This window comes from Aquarana catesbeiana, linkage group LG04 (assembly GCF_042186555.1).
Source record: "Aquarana catesbeiana isolate 2022-GZ linkage group LG04, ASM4218655v1, whole genome shotgun sequence".
In the NCBI taxonomy this organism is placed as follows: domain Eukaryota; kingdom Metazoa; phylum Chordata; class Amphibia; order Anura; family Ranidae; genus Aquarana; species Aquarana catesbeiana.
Window position 1 is genome coordinate 407,613,145 of NC_133327.1, and position 21,423 is coordinate 407,634,567.

Sequence of the window (21,423 nt, forward strand, 5' to 3'; positions counted from 1 at the left end):
TGTTGTTTATTTGTTTTAAAAACAAAATTCAAAAATAAAATCTGAATAAGAAAAAGAAAAAAAAAGAAAGTCCAAATGGGTGAAAATTGACCTCTGGTGTATTTAGCCTATTCAGGTCCTAATCATAATGGTACTTTGACCCAGGCCCAAATGACTAGTATTTTGTATGCTTAATTATACAAACAAATTCCAGGGGGTAAATCAGTAGGTTAGTATCATTAAATTAAAACCATCTTTTGAACATGTGTCCACTCAATTTTAGGTTGTGTACAATAAGGTGCTACGGTATGTATTAATGAACATTTACAGCATGGTTTGGCAGTTCTGCCAGAAATTGGGATGATATTTAGTTGACATGCTCATTTTTTCATTTAACCTCTATTTATCTAATACTTTTTAGCAAATTTTTCTACTGTGGATGTTGATACAAATGAAGAGGACAAAGTAACCACCATAGCTACTGGAAGTAATTTTGGTCTCAATTTGAAAGCTCATGAGAATATATATTTTGGTGGCCTACCAGTACTGAATGGCTTAAGGTAAATACACTGCCCTATGTATAGAGAATTAATGTGCTTTGTATTTTGCATGCTACAACAAATCTATATGGATAAACTAAATTACTTACTAGATCAATCCATGTTTTTTTCAAGCCTTACTTCACCTTGAAGGTGTACTCTTTGATACAAGGATATCTATGAATTCATATGAACAAATTGGGATCCGGATAACTGCACTCTGATAAATTATTTTATTGAAGATTCAGTCCATACAGACAGGATAAAATGACAAACTGCCTAGCAGCTATCCAGATCCCAAATTGTTCATATGTATCCTACATACTGAGCCAGCACCGTTTGGCAGGGAAGGTGATATCAAGGTACAAGCGACTAGAGCAGGTTTTCTCGCCATCTATGGATTGCATCTGTTTAAATGCACACTGACATTTTTTTTAACCTCCCTGGCGGTATGATTATTTTGGATTTTAGGTGCTGAAAGCAGTACAATTATTTTGCATGGGAATTTGGCGTTTTATATTGTAGGCCTGTAATTCTTAACAATAACACACCTAAATCTGTCCAAACAAGAGTCTAGTAGATATCCCGGGTATGATGAATTTGAAACACAAAAACATAAATTATAATATAATAAATAAATATAAATAATTAAAAAAATAATAATATAATAATAATAAAATAAATTTCCCCACGATTCACTATCGCTCAATTCTGCAAGTGTTCTAATTTACTATCGCTGTTTTCTAGCTGATATAAAGCCACTTTTGACATAAAGGGACACTTTTTGGTTGCTATGGACAATCTCCAGTTTCCAGGCAGAAAGAACAGTATATATCATATAAAACTGCATGCAGGGCATGGGCCAAAGCACTGGGAACAAAAGGGATGTGAAATAATTTCATACAGTACTGTAATCTGTAAGATTACAGTACTGTATGTATTATAATTTTTACATTTTTTTGAATTTACTGTCAGGCTCCGCCCCCGTGCGTCGCGCCGCTCGCAGGGAACGGAGCCTGGCACAGAAAGGCTTCAGAGGAGACACCTTATGGTATCTCTTTTACCCATGTGGTCGACAACACATCACTCGTCTTTCTGGATTCAGACCTGCAAATCGAGGAAGGCAGCATTATATCCAAAACCCATTTCAAACCTAGTGCTGGAAATTCCTACCTCCACGCCAAAAGTCACCACCATCTAAAATGGATCCGTAACATACCCCACGGGCAATTCTGCAGGCTGAAGAAAACCTGCACTAAGAAAAGTGACTATGAAAAACAGGGATCCATCTTAAAAAAGAAATTTCTTGAGAAGGGTTATGAAGAATCACTCATCAAATAGGCCTTTTACAAATATTGGACCCAGTATGACGAACATCCCCCTGTCACTATGGCAATGGAGGCTAACAAAACAAGCGGCAATAAAAGGACCACCGACAGCAATATCTCCAACCCCATCAGATTCAGTACACAATATAACACCAAAGCATTCAACATACAGAGAGCCATCGAGAAAAATTGGAACATTCTCAAGCAGGATCCCATCCTCAATCCAGTTCTACCACCCAAACCAGTAGTTGTGTTTCGAAAATCCAAAGATCTTAGAAGCCTAATAGCTCCGAGTAGAGTACGAAAACCTCAGAACCAAACCAAGACCCCCACTGGCAATTGGGCATCCATCTTCGACCAGAAAGGCAACTACAAGTGTGGAACCAAAAACTGTGGAGCCTGTGCCTTCATGGCACACCGCAAAAAAGAAATCATGGGGTCCGACGGCCAGTACCACAAAATCAAACAGTTCATCAATTGCAGTACCTCCTATGTAGTCTATGGTCTTATTTGTCCATGCGGTCTTCTGTATGTTGGGCGCACAATACGTCCACTCAGGATAAGATTTAGCGAACACAAATGCAGCATAATCAATAGTAACACGTACCATCAGAGTAAAAATAAAAAATGCCACAGCTATTCAGTACCTAGGCATTTCAGAGAATGTCATAACAGCAATCCAACAGGCATCAAAGTGTTTGGCATTGAAGCTATCAAAAAAGACACTGACAATGGGAGGAGATTCAGAAGACTCTGTAAACAAGAATCATTCTGGATTTTCACTCTTGGGTCATTGGTTCCCGATGGAATGAATGAAGATCTAGATATCCACGGTGCCATCTAGATACAGAATATCACCATCATGCTTTGCCCCCCCCTCTATCCTAGCCATCCCCAGCCCCCCCCCCCCCCCTTATTACCTGTGATCCCCTTCATATCAACACCATCATTCCACCATACGGTTAACCCTGTATACCCTCTCCTGTCCCCGCAGTTTCATGTACACCATTTCTCCTCATATTATCCACTTCTGCTGTTATATAACCCATATAAACCTGTGTGTGTACGTGTATGTGTATATGTGTATGTGTGTATATATGTATATATGTATATGTATATATATATATATATATATATGTATATGTGTGTGTATGTGTATGTGTATGTGTATATGTGTATATATATATATATGTACATGTTCTGCACGAAATACCTCCGGTTCACTATTCAAATCATAGTCACACTTTTCATATCACATTACTTTATATGGCTTAATTGGATTCAATAATAGCCTTTTCATTCATGCCCTCGGACCCGCCCCCCAGAGTCTTTTAAACCCCCAGCACAACCTCATCACAAAACCTTTCCTATCCCTAGGCAGCAAGACGCTTTCTATCCAGCCATCAGCTGCCTCAAGGACACCTCCTCCCTCCTCCTCCCCCCCCTTCTGCTGCCAGGATCACACGGCTCTCCACTCCAAAGGATCTCTACAGTTTACAGCTGTGTCTACACACTTCTCCTGAGACAGGTTAGCCACAATGGTCTTTGTAACTTCCTTATCCTGTTAAACCCAGCAGTGTCCATAAGAGCTTGCTTACTTTCCCTGCTCAACTTATGTTTCACTACAGGCACATCTGACAGCCTAACAGGACCGCAAAAAGAAAATACAATCTATTTACATTCTAATTTCATCCATAGGTAGGTGCGTTCTGTCATCAGCCCACCTGTCTGCCACCTCCAATATTTGGTCACCAACACCAGATTATCCCCCTAACGTATCCACTCCCGCCACTCTCCGCTATTGCGTTGCACAAACTACACATTCCCACCCTACCGCCATGACACTGGTTCTACATAGGCACAATACATGCTGTGTAGGGGTGGTCTCCACATGTGTGTGTATGCATGTGGACATGTATATGTGTGCATGTATATATATATATATATGTGTGCATATGTGTATATATGTATATATATATATATGTGTACAGATTTATGTGGATATATACATATATTTATTTTGTGCATATTGTTTCTTTATCTATATATATATATATGCATATGCATTTTAGATTTTTATGTACATTTGATATATGCATTTTTGTGGATTTCCATTTAAATGAACACATTTCTGTTTTTGCACAAACCACATGGCCATCTTTGTGCCCCCATTTGTGCTTTCCATGAACAGGGGCATACCTCCACATATCTGTTCCAGCACAGCGTTTTACGTGCTGGCAGAGTTTTTACACGCATGCACATGTCCTTTGGACAAAAGCACAACCGGTTTTACCATGCGGAGAGACAATATCTCTCAATGTGCACTTTTTACTTCATTTACCATCGCCCCCCTCCCCCCCCCACCCCCTCATATGCATATATATATATATATATATATTTTTTTAATGCATTTACATGCGTTTGTATTATGCACGTGTATGTATATGCATGTATGTGTACACGAGTGTGTGTGTGTACACTTATGTATGCGTAGATTTTTTCATTTGTATGTATTTAGACTACAATCTCATGTTCTGTGCTTCAAAATCCCACTACCTATCATTAATTCTTTGTACTGATATGGTAATTTTTATTTCTAATATATTTATATTATATACTTTTTATCATTTTATGAATGCATTTTTCAATGTAAACTTATCTTACGTCTCCAGTCTGTAGTGTACGGTATATATTGTTCTTATTTATACCCCATCTAGAACACCTGGGTATGGAACTTGGAATAATCAATTGTCCATCACAGGACACATCCTCCTACTAGCCACACCACCTCTCCCCATGTACACATGTCGGCCTACCGGCCCATACAGACTGTGCTCCAGTTCTCCTGGCTCTGATGAAGAGGTTTTCCTCGAAACGCGTCAGTATTTCTTAAATACCTGCCTCAATATGGGCACACCCCAATTTTAACTTCCTAGTACTTATTTTGTTACCTGTTTTTCCTTTTTTTTTTATAATATTATGTAGTATTTGTATGATTTTATATCTATATGACTATATGTCTGTATTCTTTTACATAAATAAACCATACATTTCTTGATGTAAGCGTCTGATCATGCACCTTCCATCCACTTCCTACTAAACAGTCCTTTGCAGACCACCCCTGGTCAGCTAAGGCAGCGGGACACGCTCCATCATCTCCCCCAGTCCTATCTCTGACTACAATACTTTGTTTTACAGCAAACGATCTCACAAGCGCAGGAGTATTTTTCACCATATCTTGTTCAGAGGAGACACAGCCCACGGACACTGCGGGGGACATTGCAGGATCCTGGGGACAAGGTAAGTAACTCCGAACCAGGATCCTGCAATGTAATCCCCAGTGTGGCTCGGGGTTACCGCTAATGGGACTGAAATTTAACCCAGAGCCACACTCGGGATTACCGTCAGGGAGGTTAAAGGAATCCATGGCTTCATTCACATGGTGATGCAAACATTGCTCCAAGAGCCCATAAAACATGAATAAGAGCCAATATTTGATAAAAAAAATAAATGTGTGTGTCTATATATACATATATATATGTCACTGCAGTGAAGAAAAATTATTTTTGTTAAAGCGGTGTTCCGACCTCACCCTCCAAAAATTAAAAGTCAGCAGCTACACATACTCTAGCTGCTGACTTTTAATATTAGGACACTTACCTGTCCTGGAATCCAACGATGTCAGCACCGCAGTTGATGTTTCCATCGGCAGTCGGGTGCTGCCATTGCCATTAAGGGTCCCTACTGCACATGTGCGAAGCGCGCTGCACTTTCTTACTGGCCCAGCATCAGGGGAAGGAGGAAGGAGGAGGAGGGGGCTGAACTTCAGAAGGGACTTCGCTGCAGCAGTGTGGGTACAGGGTACCGGTCAAAAACAGGTACCCACTCCCTCTCACCCCCAAAAGGTGCCAAAAGTGGCACCGAACGGGGGGGGACAGATAAGCGGAAGTTCTACTTTTGGGTGGAACTCCGCTTTAAGTTGCTATTGATATTAGTCATGTATGTTAAATGCATGTATTGGTTGCTATCTCCTTTACAGATAATTTCAGAGATGTGGTTAAAACTGCTTACCCTGCAAACCAAGCTGGGGTCCAATAAGCTTGGCAGACTCACCACTTTCTTCCACACCTTTGGATAAGTTCCATTTTTGTTCCAATTACCTGCCCTATTAGCTGTATCAAATACAGGAATTCTAGGAAATGTGGTTGTGGCGTTTACCCCTGCATCATCCTAAAGTGGTCTGGGGTCTGTGATCTATATACCCATGGCCTAGGTGTGCTCATCATGGCAAATCATGTGATAAATAGTTTTTAATGAAAATCAGGTATTTTAAATTTTTTGTGAATTCATGGATTAAGGCAGGGATCCTCAAACTACAGCCCTCCAGCTGTTGCAGAACTACACATCCCATGAGGCATTGTAAAACTCTGACATTCACAGACATGACTAGGCATGATGGGAATTGTAGTTCCTGAACACCTGGAGGGCCGCAGTTTGAAGACCCCTGGATTAAGGTATAACCACTGAAAGAATAGAGAATTATATTTAAGCAGACCAGCTTTGATAGCTCTAGAATTTTTAGCCAGATATTGTTGCATAGGGGATAAATATATAGCTTGACAAGTTGGTTTAATCAGTTAGTATATTTTATTAATTACAGATTAATAATTAGTGCTTCCTTTAAATAGTTCCATTGTACCATGAAAACAGAAAAGTTTTGCCATGCATTATCTTTTTCATGTAAAGCTTTTATTCCACATTTGTTTAAAAAATATATGAAAACAAGTTAAAGATATTAACAATTAGATAAGTTTAGATATTTCATGAAATAGGTTTGCATGACACATGTTACATTTCCATGTGAAAGCTGAGTTTTTTTATACATTTTTTTTATACCAACATTAAAAAGATTAGATAGGCATATATCTTATCTAACTAAAAAATATTTGATATTTGATAATGGGGTCAATTTACTAAGAGTTAAATACTGCGTGATTATTTGAGTTAAAATAACTCATGTGGCACCTAACTCAGAAACGTGCAATTCACAATACACCTGCTGGTGACTCCACCCTGCTGTCAATGGAGACTCCCCCACTGACAGCAGAATGTAAACAAAAGAGCCTACAGCAAAAAAAAAGTGGTGTGAGGTCCCCAAAATCCATACATAGGTACACACTTACATAGTTAGTTGGGTTAAAAAAAAGACACAAGTCCATCTAGTCCAACCTATAAAAGGGAATATATATATATATATATATATATATATATATATATATATATATATATATATATATATATATATATATATATACAATATATATATATATACAATCCCATATACACAATCCTATACCCATAGATGATCCAGAGGAAGGCAAAAAAAACAGCAAAGCATGATCCAATTTGCTCCAGCAGGGGAACAAATTCCTTCCTGATCCCCCGAGAGGCAATCGGATATTACCTGGATCAACTTTACCTATAAATGTTAGTATCTAGTTATATTATGTACATTTAGGAAAGATTCCAGTCCTTTTTTAAAGCTCCTGAGCTGGCCAGAACCTGCTCTTGAGGGAGTCTGTTCCACATTTTCAAAGCTTTTACTGTGAAGAAACCTTTCCATATTTGGAGATAAAATCTCTTTTCCTCCAGACGTAAAGAGTGCCCACTTGTTCTCTGTGATGACCTTAACCACTGTTATCCTGAAGGATGTCATATGACGCCCAGTCAGGATAACTAAACCACCGCCCGGCCGTAATTTTGCTATAGGCCGGGCAGTGGTTTAGTTAACCTGACTGGGTGTCATCCAAAACAATATAAAAGTCATTCGGTGACCTAATAATAAACAATAAGGACCTCAAAGGTCTCCACTGGTGAAAAGGTGTGCAATATGCCGTCAACAACGTGTAGTTCAGTACGGATATTTATGTAAAAAAGTAATTTGGTATAACAAGTTTCTGGTTCAGCTGGTTACTATTATGTCCATAGTACATACACATTGGATCTAATTGGGTGGTGAATATATACAAATCGATTCCATACACCACACCACAGTGTCCTTAAAAGAAATGTGCAATGCCCACTCCCCGTAAAGATGGAGGCTTACCGGAGGGTTTGAACCCAGATCAGCATATACTGTCGGGGTCAAACCAGCTTGTATTGCACACCGGCAATGAGGGGGAGACCTTGGCAACCTGGAGATGGAAAAGTCCCAGGGGGCTTCATGGATGGGTCTTCTCCAAAGTGGCGTTAACTATCCCAAGTAAATAACCTTAGTGCAATGTCTTTACAACTGTAAATACAAATGAAATCACAGAAAAACAGCATAGAAAAAGTTCAGCAATGTTTGTTTTATTGGGCAATACAGCACTTTACAGTGAACTTTAAGGCCTCTTGCACCTAGATGTAATAATTTTGTGATTTTTATACTCAGGTTCTTGTTGACAGAAAGATCCTGAGTAATTTAATGTTCCGTAAAGACCTTGCATAAATGCATGTAAACATGTATATGCATATGCAGTAAATGCAGAAAATTATTCTTCATCTTCTTCTAGTTGCCAGCGTTGCGATATACGTTTGTATACATGCGTACAATGTCCTTATCAGAGTTATACATTTAAATACAGGGTAACATAGAAAATCCATACATGTAGTGTTTTTGGTGACAACTGAACTCATGATTTACAGTTCTGTAACACAATAGTACTGATGACTAAGATAACCCATAGACATAAGATTGTAATCGACAGGTACATGAATGATAAACCAATATTGTTTAAGTGCTTGTAAATGATCACCTTGTAAAACAACCAATTCAGTTTAAAATAGAAATGAAGGGCAAAACATTTGTGTATAGATATATAAAAAAAAAAACATTCTAAATAACTTGTTTCCCTTTTTTTTATAAATTATCATATTCCCTCTGTTCTTAGCTGCAAAAGATCTGGGGGGAGGAGAAGCAACAATAAACTGAGCTTCCCAGTGAATGGCTGTGCAGGAGGAATGTGTCAGGTCAAGTCAGCCCTGTGTCAGGGCTGATCATTGGAAGAGAGCAGGCAGAGTTCCCAGGAAAGCAGAGGGACTGGCAGGAACATCAGGGATTTCACACAAAGTAAGCAATACAAAGAGAACAGGTTACTTTTTCATACAAGTACATGGCAAAGCTGGCGCTTATCAGGAATATGAAATGTTGAGTTTACATATTCTTTAAAGTGTTTGTTACCCAACATTTCATATTCCTGATATGTGCCTGCTGTACCACGTACTTGTATGAAAAAGTATTCTGTTCCCTTTGTATTGCTTCCTTTATGTGAAATCCCTGGTGTTCCTGCCAGACCCTCTGCTTTCCTATTAAAAACTGACCACACCAAGCAGGAGAACACACTGTGGTCAGTTCTCTAGCTATGCTGGGAACTCCGCGTACTCTCTGCCAGTGATCAGACTTGACCTGACCCCCCGCACAGCCAATTACTAGAAAGATCAGTGTGTTGCTGCTTCTACTCCTCCCAGCTCTTATGCAGTTGGGAACAGAGGGAACAGAGAGAATGTGATCACTTATAAAAAAAAGGAATTTATTTTTTTTATATATATCTATACACAAATGTTTTACCAATCATTTGGGTGGCAAAAATATGAATGCAATCTATACACTGGGGGGAGAACCTCTTGGGGAATCTAGGATGGAAAAGGACCTGGGGGTCCTAGTAGATGATCGGCTCAGCAATGGCATGCAATGCCAAGCTGCTGCTAACAAAGCAAACAGAATATTGGCATGCATTAAAAGGGGGATCAACTCCAGAGATAAAGCGATAATTCTCCCGCTCTATAAGACTCTGGTCCGGCCGCACCTAGAGTATGCTGTCCAGTTCTGGGCACCAGTCCTCAGGAAGGATGTACTGGAAATGGAGCGAGTACAAAGAAGGGCAACAAAACTAATAAAGGGTCTGGAGGATCTTAGTTATGAGGAAAGGTTGCAAGCACTGAACTTATTCTCTCTGGAGAAGAGACGCTTGAGAGGGGATATGATTTCAATTTACAAATACCGGACTGGTGACCCCACAATAGGGTTAAAACTTTTTCGCAGAAGAGAGTTTAACAAGACTCGTGGCCACTCATTAAAATTAGAAGAAAAGAGGTTTAACCTTAAACTACGTAGAGGGTTCTTTACTGTAAGAGCGGCAAGGATATGGAATTCCCTTCCACAGGCGGTGGTCTCAGCGGGGAGCATTGATAGCTTCAAGTAACTAATAGATAAGCACCTGAATGACCGCAACATACAGGGATATATAATGTAATACTGACACATAATCACACACATAGGTTGGACTTGATGGACTTGTGTATTTTTTCAACCTCACCTACTATGTAACTATGTAACAATGATTTCTATTTTAAACTGAAGGGGTGGTTTTACAAGGTGATCATTTACAATCACTTTAATTATAGATCTTCTCAAAAGGAATGATCAGTCATTCGCCAGTTAATAACCAAAATAGGTTTACAAGTACTGTAAATTAGTATTGTGTACTATTGGTTATCTTAAGCATGCATTACTTAATGCATGTCAGGCAACCCACTTTTACTTCTTATGGGATGCTGTTATGCCATTCATTCGTACTTAAGTGATAACAAACGTGTTCTTGTGTCTACTCAGCAAATCAGCCCAGGATCCCATTACAGACACTGAACCCAGAGGAGGTTCATATGCATGTTTTGATCAAGCTTAACTGCAAGGTCACACGCTCTGAGATGAGCGCATACACTGAGGGGGGAGCATCTGAGTGGACACAAGAACACATTTGTTATCACCACCATTTTTTGGATCTGATTATGGATTTCTGGAATGGATTTTTATTTTTTATTTTATTATATCAACACATGTCTTCACATGAATTTTTCAACATAGAACTTTGCACGTAGCACTTCACTTCACTGGAACACTTTTTTTTGTATAGTATTTGAGCACTAAAATAAGGACTTTTTTTATAATACTGATGATATGAGTTTACATGTTGCATTATATTGTTGCACAGAGTCACTTTATTATCACTAGGGCACTTTATATATTGGGTATATTTGTAACATTTAAGATACATTGTTAAGTATATAATTTACAGTGATTTATGGAAGTCCCTATGGAAACAGAAACTTATTGTGGTTATCACATGCCAAGATTAAGATAGGGCAGCACTTTCCTTTGTATTTTATTCTTTTGCGCGGTCATATGGGACGTGATCAGTACTAGCAGCTGTCTAGATAAAAATCGGTATATATTTACAGTAGTGCGCAAGATACCAACATTTTTTTATTTTTTTATTATTGCGTTTAAAAAAACTTTTAGATAAGCACCTGAACGACCACAACATACAGGGATATACAATGTACAGTGGAACCTCGGATTACGAGCATAATCCGTTCCAGGACTATGCTCGTAATCCAATGTACTCACATATCAAAACGAGTTTTCCCATTGAAGTCGATGGAAACAAAAATAATTAGTTCTGCATTGACTTCAATGGGATGCAATACCGCATGCGGCCAGAGGCGGGGAGCGCCGGAGAGCCTTGGAAATGGCCGAAAAGGCCGAGGGACACTTTGGCGGACCTCGGCAAACCTCGGAAAGACTCCATTCACGAGCCTTTCCAAGGTTTGCTGAGGTCAGCCGAACTGTCCTCGGGCCTTTCCGTGCATTTCCGAACGGCGCCAATCGGCGACTTTCGGTTCTGCTCGGCTCCTGCGCCCTCCACCTCAGGCCAAAAGCGGTACTGCACACTGCTTTTGGCCTGAATCCTGCTCGTTTTGCGAGACAACACTCGCAAACCGAGTTAGGAATTTTAGAAATACAGAGCTCGGTTTGCGAAACGCTTGTTAACCATGTTACTTGCAAACCGAGGTTCCACTGTAATACTGACATGTAATCACACACATAGGTTAGACTTGATGGACTTGTGTCTTTTTTTAACCTCACCTACTATGTAACTATGTAACTTTTGATAATATAGTGTATATATTCTATTGCTCTAAGAATAAACAGCTGGAAGCAGACATCTTAAGGATGGTTTCACACTTCTTCACTGGCTTTTTTATGTATTTAATCTCAGTTGAATTGCAAAATGCAGGTTAATGCACTTAAAATCCAGCATAAAGGACTTAAAGCACACTACAATGAATGGCATTGCTGTAGGTGGGCTGCATTAAATATATTGTTCATTCTCTTGTACATGAAGTTGTCTGCATTGTAAATGTTTTGAAGTATGAAATGAATGAAAGCTACCATTCATTCAATAAAGAATGCAAGAATATAGAATCTCTTCAGAACGATATGAAAATAAAGCCAGGTAAATAATTGTTTGTTTATCGTGTTCTCTGCAGAACTTGACTATAACTTAATGTGACCCTTGTGTGAAGTAGGCCATACACAGTATAATCTTGTCCCCAATTTGATGTACTGGCATGTTGGTTTGACAAGGATCAGATTGTTTGAGGCTAACTTAAGAGGTAATACCACTTTTGACTACAGGAAATTTAAAGGTTAGCAGAAGACACCATACCTTCATGTCTAGAAATTTAGGCAGCTGATGTTATATGTAAATCTAGGCTTGCCCTATTAAAGCTCAGCTTGTCCAAACACCTCCATCCCTGCTGGTCATATAATGTAATAGGTGGCTGCAATGACCCACAGGAAGCTCCTGTGAAGGGAAGCATCACAGGTGAAATCACAATTTGTATAACTCCATCGATACATAAACTTCCTTGATCTACTTATTTTGACAAGTGTTAACTGAGTAGTCTGGCATTTATAGGCATTTTTTATGTAAGCGGAACTAGCAGAACTAAACCCTGCTATTATTTACAGCCAAGGAAGCTGCCATCATAGTATCTGATAAATATGCAGTTGCCATAGTGCTACATATGTGATTAGCTATTTAATGGCTTCACAGTTGGGCTGAGATCTATCTAACATAAGCACACTAGTAACTGCAACAGTTCTCAATAAAGGTGTGCATTGAATGTAACTGTATTGGAAAACAGTAAAATTGTTGGGTTTACTTCCTTTTTAAATGCTTTCTAAATGCTCAGTTTGAATCACTCAGGTTTGTGACAAGTCAACAAACTTCTTGGTTAAATGGAAACGAAACACAGATTACTCACATGGGTGCACATGTAAACCCTTTCATAATATCAGAAGAATATTTACATGAAGATGACACTGTTAATTCACTGAAGAAGACTACCAACTGTCATTTTTGTACTACTTTTTACAAACAAATGATAGCCAACGTAGAATGACTGACTACAAAGTAAACTAAATGTCCCCATCCCCATTTCTATTCATGTGTAGAACTTCCACAAAGCGTAACTATTTTGTTTGTGGCTAAATGGTCTTTAGAGTGCACTTAAATAGCTAAAATGGTCATTTGGGCTCGTTCTATGTACACTGTTTAATGAAGCTGCACATTTATTGTGCTAAAAATGGCCTGCAGATTAAGCATACATATCATACATAACCCTTTTTAATCATCCTCATTCATTATTTAGATAAGCACTGAATAATTTCTGAGCATAGGGAGCTTTATTATTTAAAAACATGTTGTTATCTACTAAAGCCACATGATATTTAGGACTGGTGCTTTATAATGAAGATGCCATACCGTGCTACATATGAAATGATATTTTAATCATTATTTCTGTTATTTTTAATTACAAAATCTATTTCTTAAGGTAGCTACAGTGAAAAAAAATATTTTTAATTAGCCATAGCAGGGATTTGATCATAGACGAAGATATAAGTATCAATCACAAAGCTGTTTATTTACCCATGCAGGCTAAAGTTTGCAGGTGATGTCCTTGGAAGGGTGGCTTCCCATATATACAGCTTATGTTAATGCTTTAAAATACAACTCTAAACCTCTATACTAATTGTTACTTCTTAAAGAGACTCTGTATCTTGCCCAGATTAACAAAAAGTGACAGAGTCTCCTCAGGGCCCACCTTTCAACCCACTTATACTCACCTTCCCTGTCTGGCTGCTTCATTCCTCCCACAGTCCTAAAACTGTGAAAAACTCTATGTCACAGTGGTGCTGTGACACCACCACCACCTGTCCCTTATAGATGATCAGGGCTGGTGATTGGCTGGTCAGGCACAATCACTACACCATTTGATGGGGTTAAATGTTCACCTAGGCCTAGAAGCAACAGGTATTTTGTGGTGGTTTCAATGGAGCAGTGCTGCAGAGGTGAGCATATACTGTAAGTTGATTAGAGGTTGGGTTTTAAAGCCTATCTCTGTGATGGAAAGGCAAACCAACCCACCCCATCCATCCAAATCCATTGACACAAGTTAAAAATAAAAAACCTTTTTAGAATTCACTGTCACTGCACTCTCCGCAGAGTCCCTAGTGAAGATTGGTGATCTGCCACTGCAGTCTGAGTTTGCTGCTGGACAGTCTTGTCGCCATTACAGGAATGTAATGATGTTACTATGATACTAGGGAGTGATATGGGCATCCCTGACTCTGCAGTCCAGAAAAAAATAACACTCGGGATGTAGCATATAATCTGGCTGTGGATTCAGGTAAGTATATGGGGTTTTTATGTAGATCTTTTTTTTAATCCTTACATTAATTAAGGGGGGTGAGTAATTCCAGATTAGAGATTGGCTTTAAAGCGACTCTGAATAACCAATGTGACAGTCTTTTTTAAAAAAGCTGCATTAGAAAATAAAAACATACCGATATATACAGTATCTCACAATAGTGAGTACACCCCTCACATTTTTGTAAATATTTTATTATATCTTTTCATGAGACAACACTGAAGAAATTACACTTTGCTACAATGTAAAGTAGTGAGTGTACAGCTTGTATAACAGTGTAAACTTGTTGTCCCCTCAAAATAACTCAACAGCCATTATTGTCTAAACCACTGGAAACAAAAGTGAGTACACTCCTAAGTGAAAATATCCAAATCGGGCCCAATTAGCCATGTACCTGATGGCATGTGACTTGTTAGTGTTACAAGGTCTTAGGTGTGAATGGGAAGCAGGTGTGTTAAATGTGGTGTTATCGCTCTCACCCTCTCATACTGATCAAGTTAAACATGGCACCTCATGGCACCTCATTGCAAAGAATTCTCTGAGGATCTGAAAAAAAGAATTGTTGCTCTACATAAAGATGACCTAGGCTATAAGAAGATTGCCAAGATCCTGAAACTCAGCTGCAGCACGGTGGCCAAGACCATACAGTGGTTTAACAGGACAGGTTCCACTCAGAATAGGCCTCACCATGGTCAACCAAAGAAGTTGAGTGCACATGCTCAGCGTCATATCCAGAGGTTGTCTTTGGGAAATAGACGCATGAGTGCTGCCAGCATTTCTGCAGAGGTTGAAGGGGTGGGGGGGTCAGCCTGTCAGTGCTCAGACCATACGCCACACACTGCATCAAATTGGTCTGTATGGCTGTCATCCCAGAAGGAAGCCTCTTCTAAAGATGATGCACAAAAAAGCCTGCAAACAGTTTGAAAAAGACAAGCAGACTTAGGATATGGATTATTGGAAACATGTCCTGTGGTCTGATGGGACCAAGATAAACCTATTTGGTTCAGATGGTGTCAAGCGTGTATGGCGGCAACCAGGTGAGGAGTACAAAGACAAGTCTGTCTTGCCTACAGTCAAGCATGGTGGTGTCATGGTCTGGGGCTGCATGAATGCTGCCAGCACTGGGGAGCTACAGTTCATTGAGGGAACCATGAATGCCAACACTACTGTACTGTGACATACTGAAGCAGAGCATGACCCCCTCCCTTCTGAGACTGGGCCACAGGGCAGAATTCCAACATGATAACGACCCCAAACACACCTCCAAGATGACCTCTGCCCTTGCTAAAGAAGCTGAGGGTAAAGGTAATGGACTGGCCAAGCATGTCTCCAGACCTAAACTCTATTGAGCATCTGTGGGGTATAGTCAAACAGAAGGTGGAGGAGAGCAAGGTCTCAAAACATTCACCAGCTCCATGATGTTGTCATGGAGGAGTGAAAGAGATACAATAAAATATTTACAAAAATGTGAGGGATATATATATATATATATATATATATATATATATATATATATATATATATATATATATATATATACACATTTATTTTATTTTTTAATGTTTCATGTTACCCTTTGCTCTCTGTTAGCTTTCATGTTAATAAATGGAGTGAAATCAGGTATGAAAATAGCTTGCCAGCAACCATAACAGCCAAAACTTTTGATATGCTTTGGATAATATTCTACAAAATACCTAGCAGGAGAAAAAAATTGCCTGCATCTGTCCCTCTTTGAATAATGACACAGTAAAACAGACGCAAGGGAAAAACTGTCTCAACAACAAACTATGTTAAAATGTCAAGCTAGCATAAATATAGTTTGCAAGTTCTGCTTCATAAAATTACACATATAAAAAGGAAAAGAGATAAGAGTGCCAAATAGATAGTGCATCTAGTAAAATGTTATAAAATAGCTAAAGCATAACATCCTATCTGGAAATAATTTTCTTAACAGCATCCACGACAGTTAACCAGCATTATCTCTAATTTCCATTCAAGCATAGGTTGTGTGCACAAAGTGTTTTTTCTGCAAGGCACTATGATTAACTCAGACTTCTGAAACTCCCTTTTCCTGGACTGGAAATTATGCAAGCCAGGGAATCCCAGTTTCCTAACACTGTCCTTCTCATGAGCAGTTAATCAGCAGATGTGAACACCAAATGACAGAACAGGTGACATGAGCTAGTGCAAGCTAATGGCTATGCATAATGGCTGTGCAGCCAAGATTTCAGCTAAAATACAAATGGCTCTCTAGTGTGTAGTAAAACATATATATTGCTATAGCTTAAATTGGTTAACATTATATACATGATATAATTTAGAATATATCTTTAAGATTTTGATCGGCCTCACTTTTCCTGGCAAACTCATGCACTGTAATGTCTGTGTTATGCTCTGGACATACAAAAGGCTTATGTGGGAAAACAAAAAAAACTTTAAGGCCTCATGCATGCAGAGCCTCAAAAAATATAGCTTATACAGGCGTTCAGAGGGTTTTTTTTCAGCTTGTAAAAGTACCTTTATGTAAGCCTATGGGGTTGATTTACTAAAGGCAAATAGACTGGGCATTTTGCAAAATGCATTTGCACTCTTCAAGAGCAGTAGTACCAGAGGTTACTAAATGAGCAGAAGCTCATCCAATCATGTGCAAACAAAAATGTGTTTTTTTTTTTCAATTTTCCTTGCATTGATTGGGTATTCTTTGTAAAGTGAAGCTTTTCCTCATTTACTAAGCTCTTACTAACTGTGCCCGCTCATGCAATGGCAACAAACTTTGACTCTTAAAAATCTCCATAAGCGACCTTTAAAAATTTCTACAGGTTACATGTTCAGAGTTACAGAGGAGGTCTAGGGCTAGAATTATTTCTTTTGCTCTATGGATCGTGGCGATACCTCACATGTGTAGTTTGAACATCCTTTTCATATGAGGGCGCGACTTACATATGCGTTCTCTTCTGCGCGTGAGCTCGGCGGGACAAGGTCCTTTAATTTTTTTTTTCTTATTTGTTTAACTTTTATTTTTTATTTTTACACTGTCCTTTTTAAAAAAAATGGGTTACTTTTATTCCTAATACAAGGAATGTAAACATCCCTTGTAATAGAAAAAAAGCATGACAGGACCTCTTAAATGTGAGATGGGGTAAACATGTATCGCTAAAACGTGTCAAAAACATATATTGAATTAAATGTGATACAATAACCTGTGGGTGGCCCCCACCATAATGCGGGTGTAAATAAAGTCAATAACAAAGTCCAACAATATGATAAAAAGTGAAATCCAGTGATGTGAAAAAATCTCCTAGTGTGTGGTTCGTCAACATGGAAATCTTGAGATGGAGAGAGATTAAACACTCTTACCGGAATGATGGTCGGTGTCGGTGACACCGAATGAAACAGGCTTAGAGATCCAGATGGATGGCTGTCCTGGAAAGAAGTGGAGGTGCCGGATCTCAAAACACATCTCCTCTGGTCTGGAACAGCTACAACGGTATCCACCGCCCGAAAGGAATCCTATGTCCAGCAGGGGGACCCAGATCTCCCATAACATAAAAATGTGGAAAGAAAACAATTCCAGGATGAGGGCCAGCACTGGATAACTGAAGCTGAAAGTCTTTGGGGACAGGCTTGAGAGGAGCACTCCATTGTTTTCTTTCCACATTTTTATGTGATGGGAGATCTGGATCTCCCTGCTGGACGTAGGATTCCTTTCGGGCGGTGGATACCGTTGTAGCTGTTCCAGACCAGAGAATGTTTTGAGATCTGGCACCTCCACTTCTTTCCAGGACAACCATCCATCTGGATCTCTAAGCCTGTTTGATTCGATGTCACCGACATCCGAATCCACCGGTTCTGGTAAGAGTGTTTAATCTCTCTCCATCTCAAGATTTCCATGTTGATGAACCACACACTAGGAGATTTTTTCACATCACTGGATTTCACTTTTTATTATATTGTTGGACTTATGGTGGGGGCCACCCACAGGTTATTGTATCACATTTATTTCAATATATGTTTCTGACACGTTTTAGCGCTACATGTTTACACCATCCTATTTTTGAAATACTTGTCATATTTTTGTGTAGCAGCTTTATTCTTTTTCACTGGGTTAGCGCTGTTATATTCTTGTTCACCTCTTAAATGTGAGATCTGGGGTCAAAAAGACCTCAGCTCTAATATTTACACTAAAATGCAATAAAATTAATAATTTCCCTTTAAGACCATTGGGCGGGAGTGACGTTTGACATCGCTTCCACCATTCAATGTTCTGGAGCTGAGCAGGGGCCTTCTTTCCCTCACTTGGCTCCATGCCTGTCAGGGGGAAGGACGCGATTGTCTCCGCCGCTACCGACGGCTCCGGTAAGTGACATGATTGGAATGCAGCGGGAGGGGGGCCCTCACCCGCCCCCGATAAAAGTTATCTCGCAGCGGATTTGCCGCTGAGACCACTTTTATCTGAAAGAGCGCTGCTTGTCATTGTTGAAGGTACCGAGGTTATGGCAGCTATCTGCTACCATAACAACGGTATTTAGCGTCAAAGTACTGATGTACAACGACGACGATTTGCGCTAAGTATGGGGTTGATTTACTAAAGGCAAATCCACTTTGCACTACAAGTGCACTGCAAGTGCTGTTGGAAGTGCACTTGGAAGTGCAGTCACTGTAGATCTGAGGGGAAGATCTGAAATGAGGGGAAGCTATGCTGATTTCTATCATCTAATCATATACAAACAAAAATGCTGTTTTTTATTTTCCTTGCATGCTCCCCTCAGATCTACAGCGAGTGCACTTCCAAGTGCACTTGTATTGCAACGTGGATTTTCCTTTTGTAAATAAATCCCTATGTGTATAAAACATATGCACGTGAATACATTCCAATGACCAGAATAAATGAATATTCTGGCCAGTGGAATGCATTTATACTCAAATGTTTTACGCGTATAAACACCGGTGCAATACGCAGCTTATAGTAATTTTTTTGTCGCATTTTCCTGTCGACAGTTCTGGTGTTTAGATGGGCTTTTTCAGACACCTCATGTGCATGAGGCCTAAAGGGTATGTTAACTCTAAAACTGAACCTCTCTTATGGGCTCCCTTTTAGTCTAGTAAAATATACTGTTGAAATTGTAAGTGTGAAAAATATGTTATTGATAATAAAATAAAAAATGTTAAATAGTAAAAATTAAAAAGAAGTAAAAGTAATAATAAAAAATAGGTATCTCACCAGAGATACTGATGTTATGTTGCACCATTCTCAGCAGCTAGCACAGGGAGAGTTAAAGCCAAGCAAGCCCATAGACTTCTATGCAGAGTGCTGAGAAACCTGGCAGTGGTAGTTTGAGATGGTAGCCCTATAATATGCCGAATAGACTCCTCACAATACAAATTCCAATAGGATCTGTACAGTAGGAGTGGAGAGAGGATTTTTTTTAAACTGCTCAGGAAACCTCTTCCGCTTGCTCCCAAGGAGACAGGAGAGCAGAGTACCTCTATTGAAGTCAGTGGCAATAGAGTGAGGATACCTGGGGGGCAGCACAGCACCACCCATATCACAGAACCTGCATCGCTGGTGCAGAGAGGCTGGAGCCCCCACTCACCCTCTGCTTCCCACTGCTAATCACGGGTGGCCTAAAGGCCTAAAGGGTATGTTAACGCTAAAACTGAACCTCTCTTATTGGCTCCCTTTTGGTCTAGTAAAATATACTGTTGAAATTGTAAGTGTGAAAAATATGTTATTGATAATAAAATAAAAAATGTTAAAAAGTAAGAATTAAAAAGAAGTAAAAGTAATAATAAAAAATAGGTATCTCACCAGAGATACTGATGTTATGTTGCACCATTCTCAGCAGCTAGCACAGGGAGAGTTAAAGCCAAGCAAGCCCATAGACTTCTATGCAGAGTGCTGAGAAACCTGGCAGTGGTAGTTTGAGATGGCAGCCCTATAATATGCCGAATAGACTCCTCACAATACAAATTCCAATAGGATCTGTGCAGTAGGAGTGGAGAGAGGATTTTTTTGAAACTGCTCAGAAAACCTCTTCCGCTTGCTGCCAAGGAGACAGGAGAGCAGAGTACCTCTATTGAAGTCAGTGGCAATAGAGTGAGGATACCTGGGGGGGCTCACAGCACCACCCATATCACAGAACCTGCATCGCTGCTGCAGAGAGGCTGGAGCCCCCTCTCACCCTCTGCATCCCACTGCTAATCACGGGTGGCTTTTAGAGAAAGACAGAGGGGCCCCCTTTCAAGCGAGCATCTACAGCAGCATCCTGGGAGCTGGTGAGAGAGCTATCCACCCATTATTGACACTGCTAGCAGAAACTGAGCCACTGGGTTCAGGATACCAAGTGTATAAAATCCTTACTGCACTCTATACCACACTTATTCAAAACCTAGACTGTGCCTATACAATCTTCATACCTCATTATACTAAACCTTTATCACATTTGAATCACATCTACCTTGTACCTGTGCCAAGACTATATGACACCTATTTTGTATCATATATCTATAATGCATGCAGGTTAACTGGGACTGTGGTTAAGTGAAAAGACGTTCTTAAAGGAGTTGTAAACCCTTGTGTTTTTTCCCTTTGATGCACCCTATGCATTAAGGTGAAAAAACACCTGGCAGTCACCCCCCCGTTTTACATACTTGAGCCCTGGAATTTCACCTGGCAGAGCCACCGCTCTTCCTTTGCCCGGGGTTCTCGGCTCTTGATTGGACAGATTGATAGAAGCGCAGCCATTGGCTCCCGTCACACAGCGGGAGCCTCCCTCCATGCCACCATGGGTGCGGAGCGGCCCGGAGAAGAAGATGAAGAAGAGAAGAAGATGAAGAGAAGAGCGGGAGCCTCCCTCCATGCCATGAATGCGGAGCGGCCCGAGGAGAAGAAGGGAAGAAGACGCCGCGGAGGAGATGCTGGACGAGAACACCAGAGGAAGAACCAGAAGAAGAAGAAGATGGAGGAAGAAACCGAATGA

General features: G+C 39.8%; 1 protein-coding gene across 7 annotated transcripts in view; it reads left to right on the plus strand.

Moving 5' to 3' along the window:
• Positions 1–21,423, plus strand: part of LAMA2 (laminin subunit alpha 2) — a 1,513,089-nt gene that overhangs the window by 1,429,603 nt on the left and 62,063 nt on the right. For all 7 annotated transcript variants that reach the window (XM_073627245.1, XM_073627247.1, XM_073627249.1 and 4 more), the window contains one exon: positions 401–539. In XM_073627245.1, the coding sequence (XP_073483346.1) occupies positions 401–539 (139 nt within the window). The remainder of the gene's footprint in view (positions 1–400; positions 540–21,423) is intronic.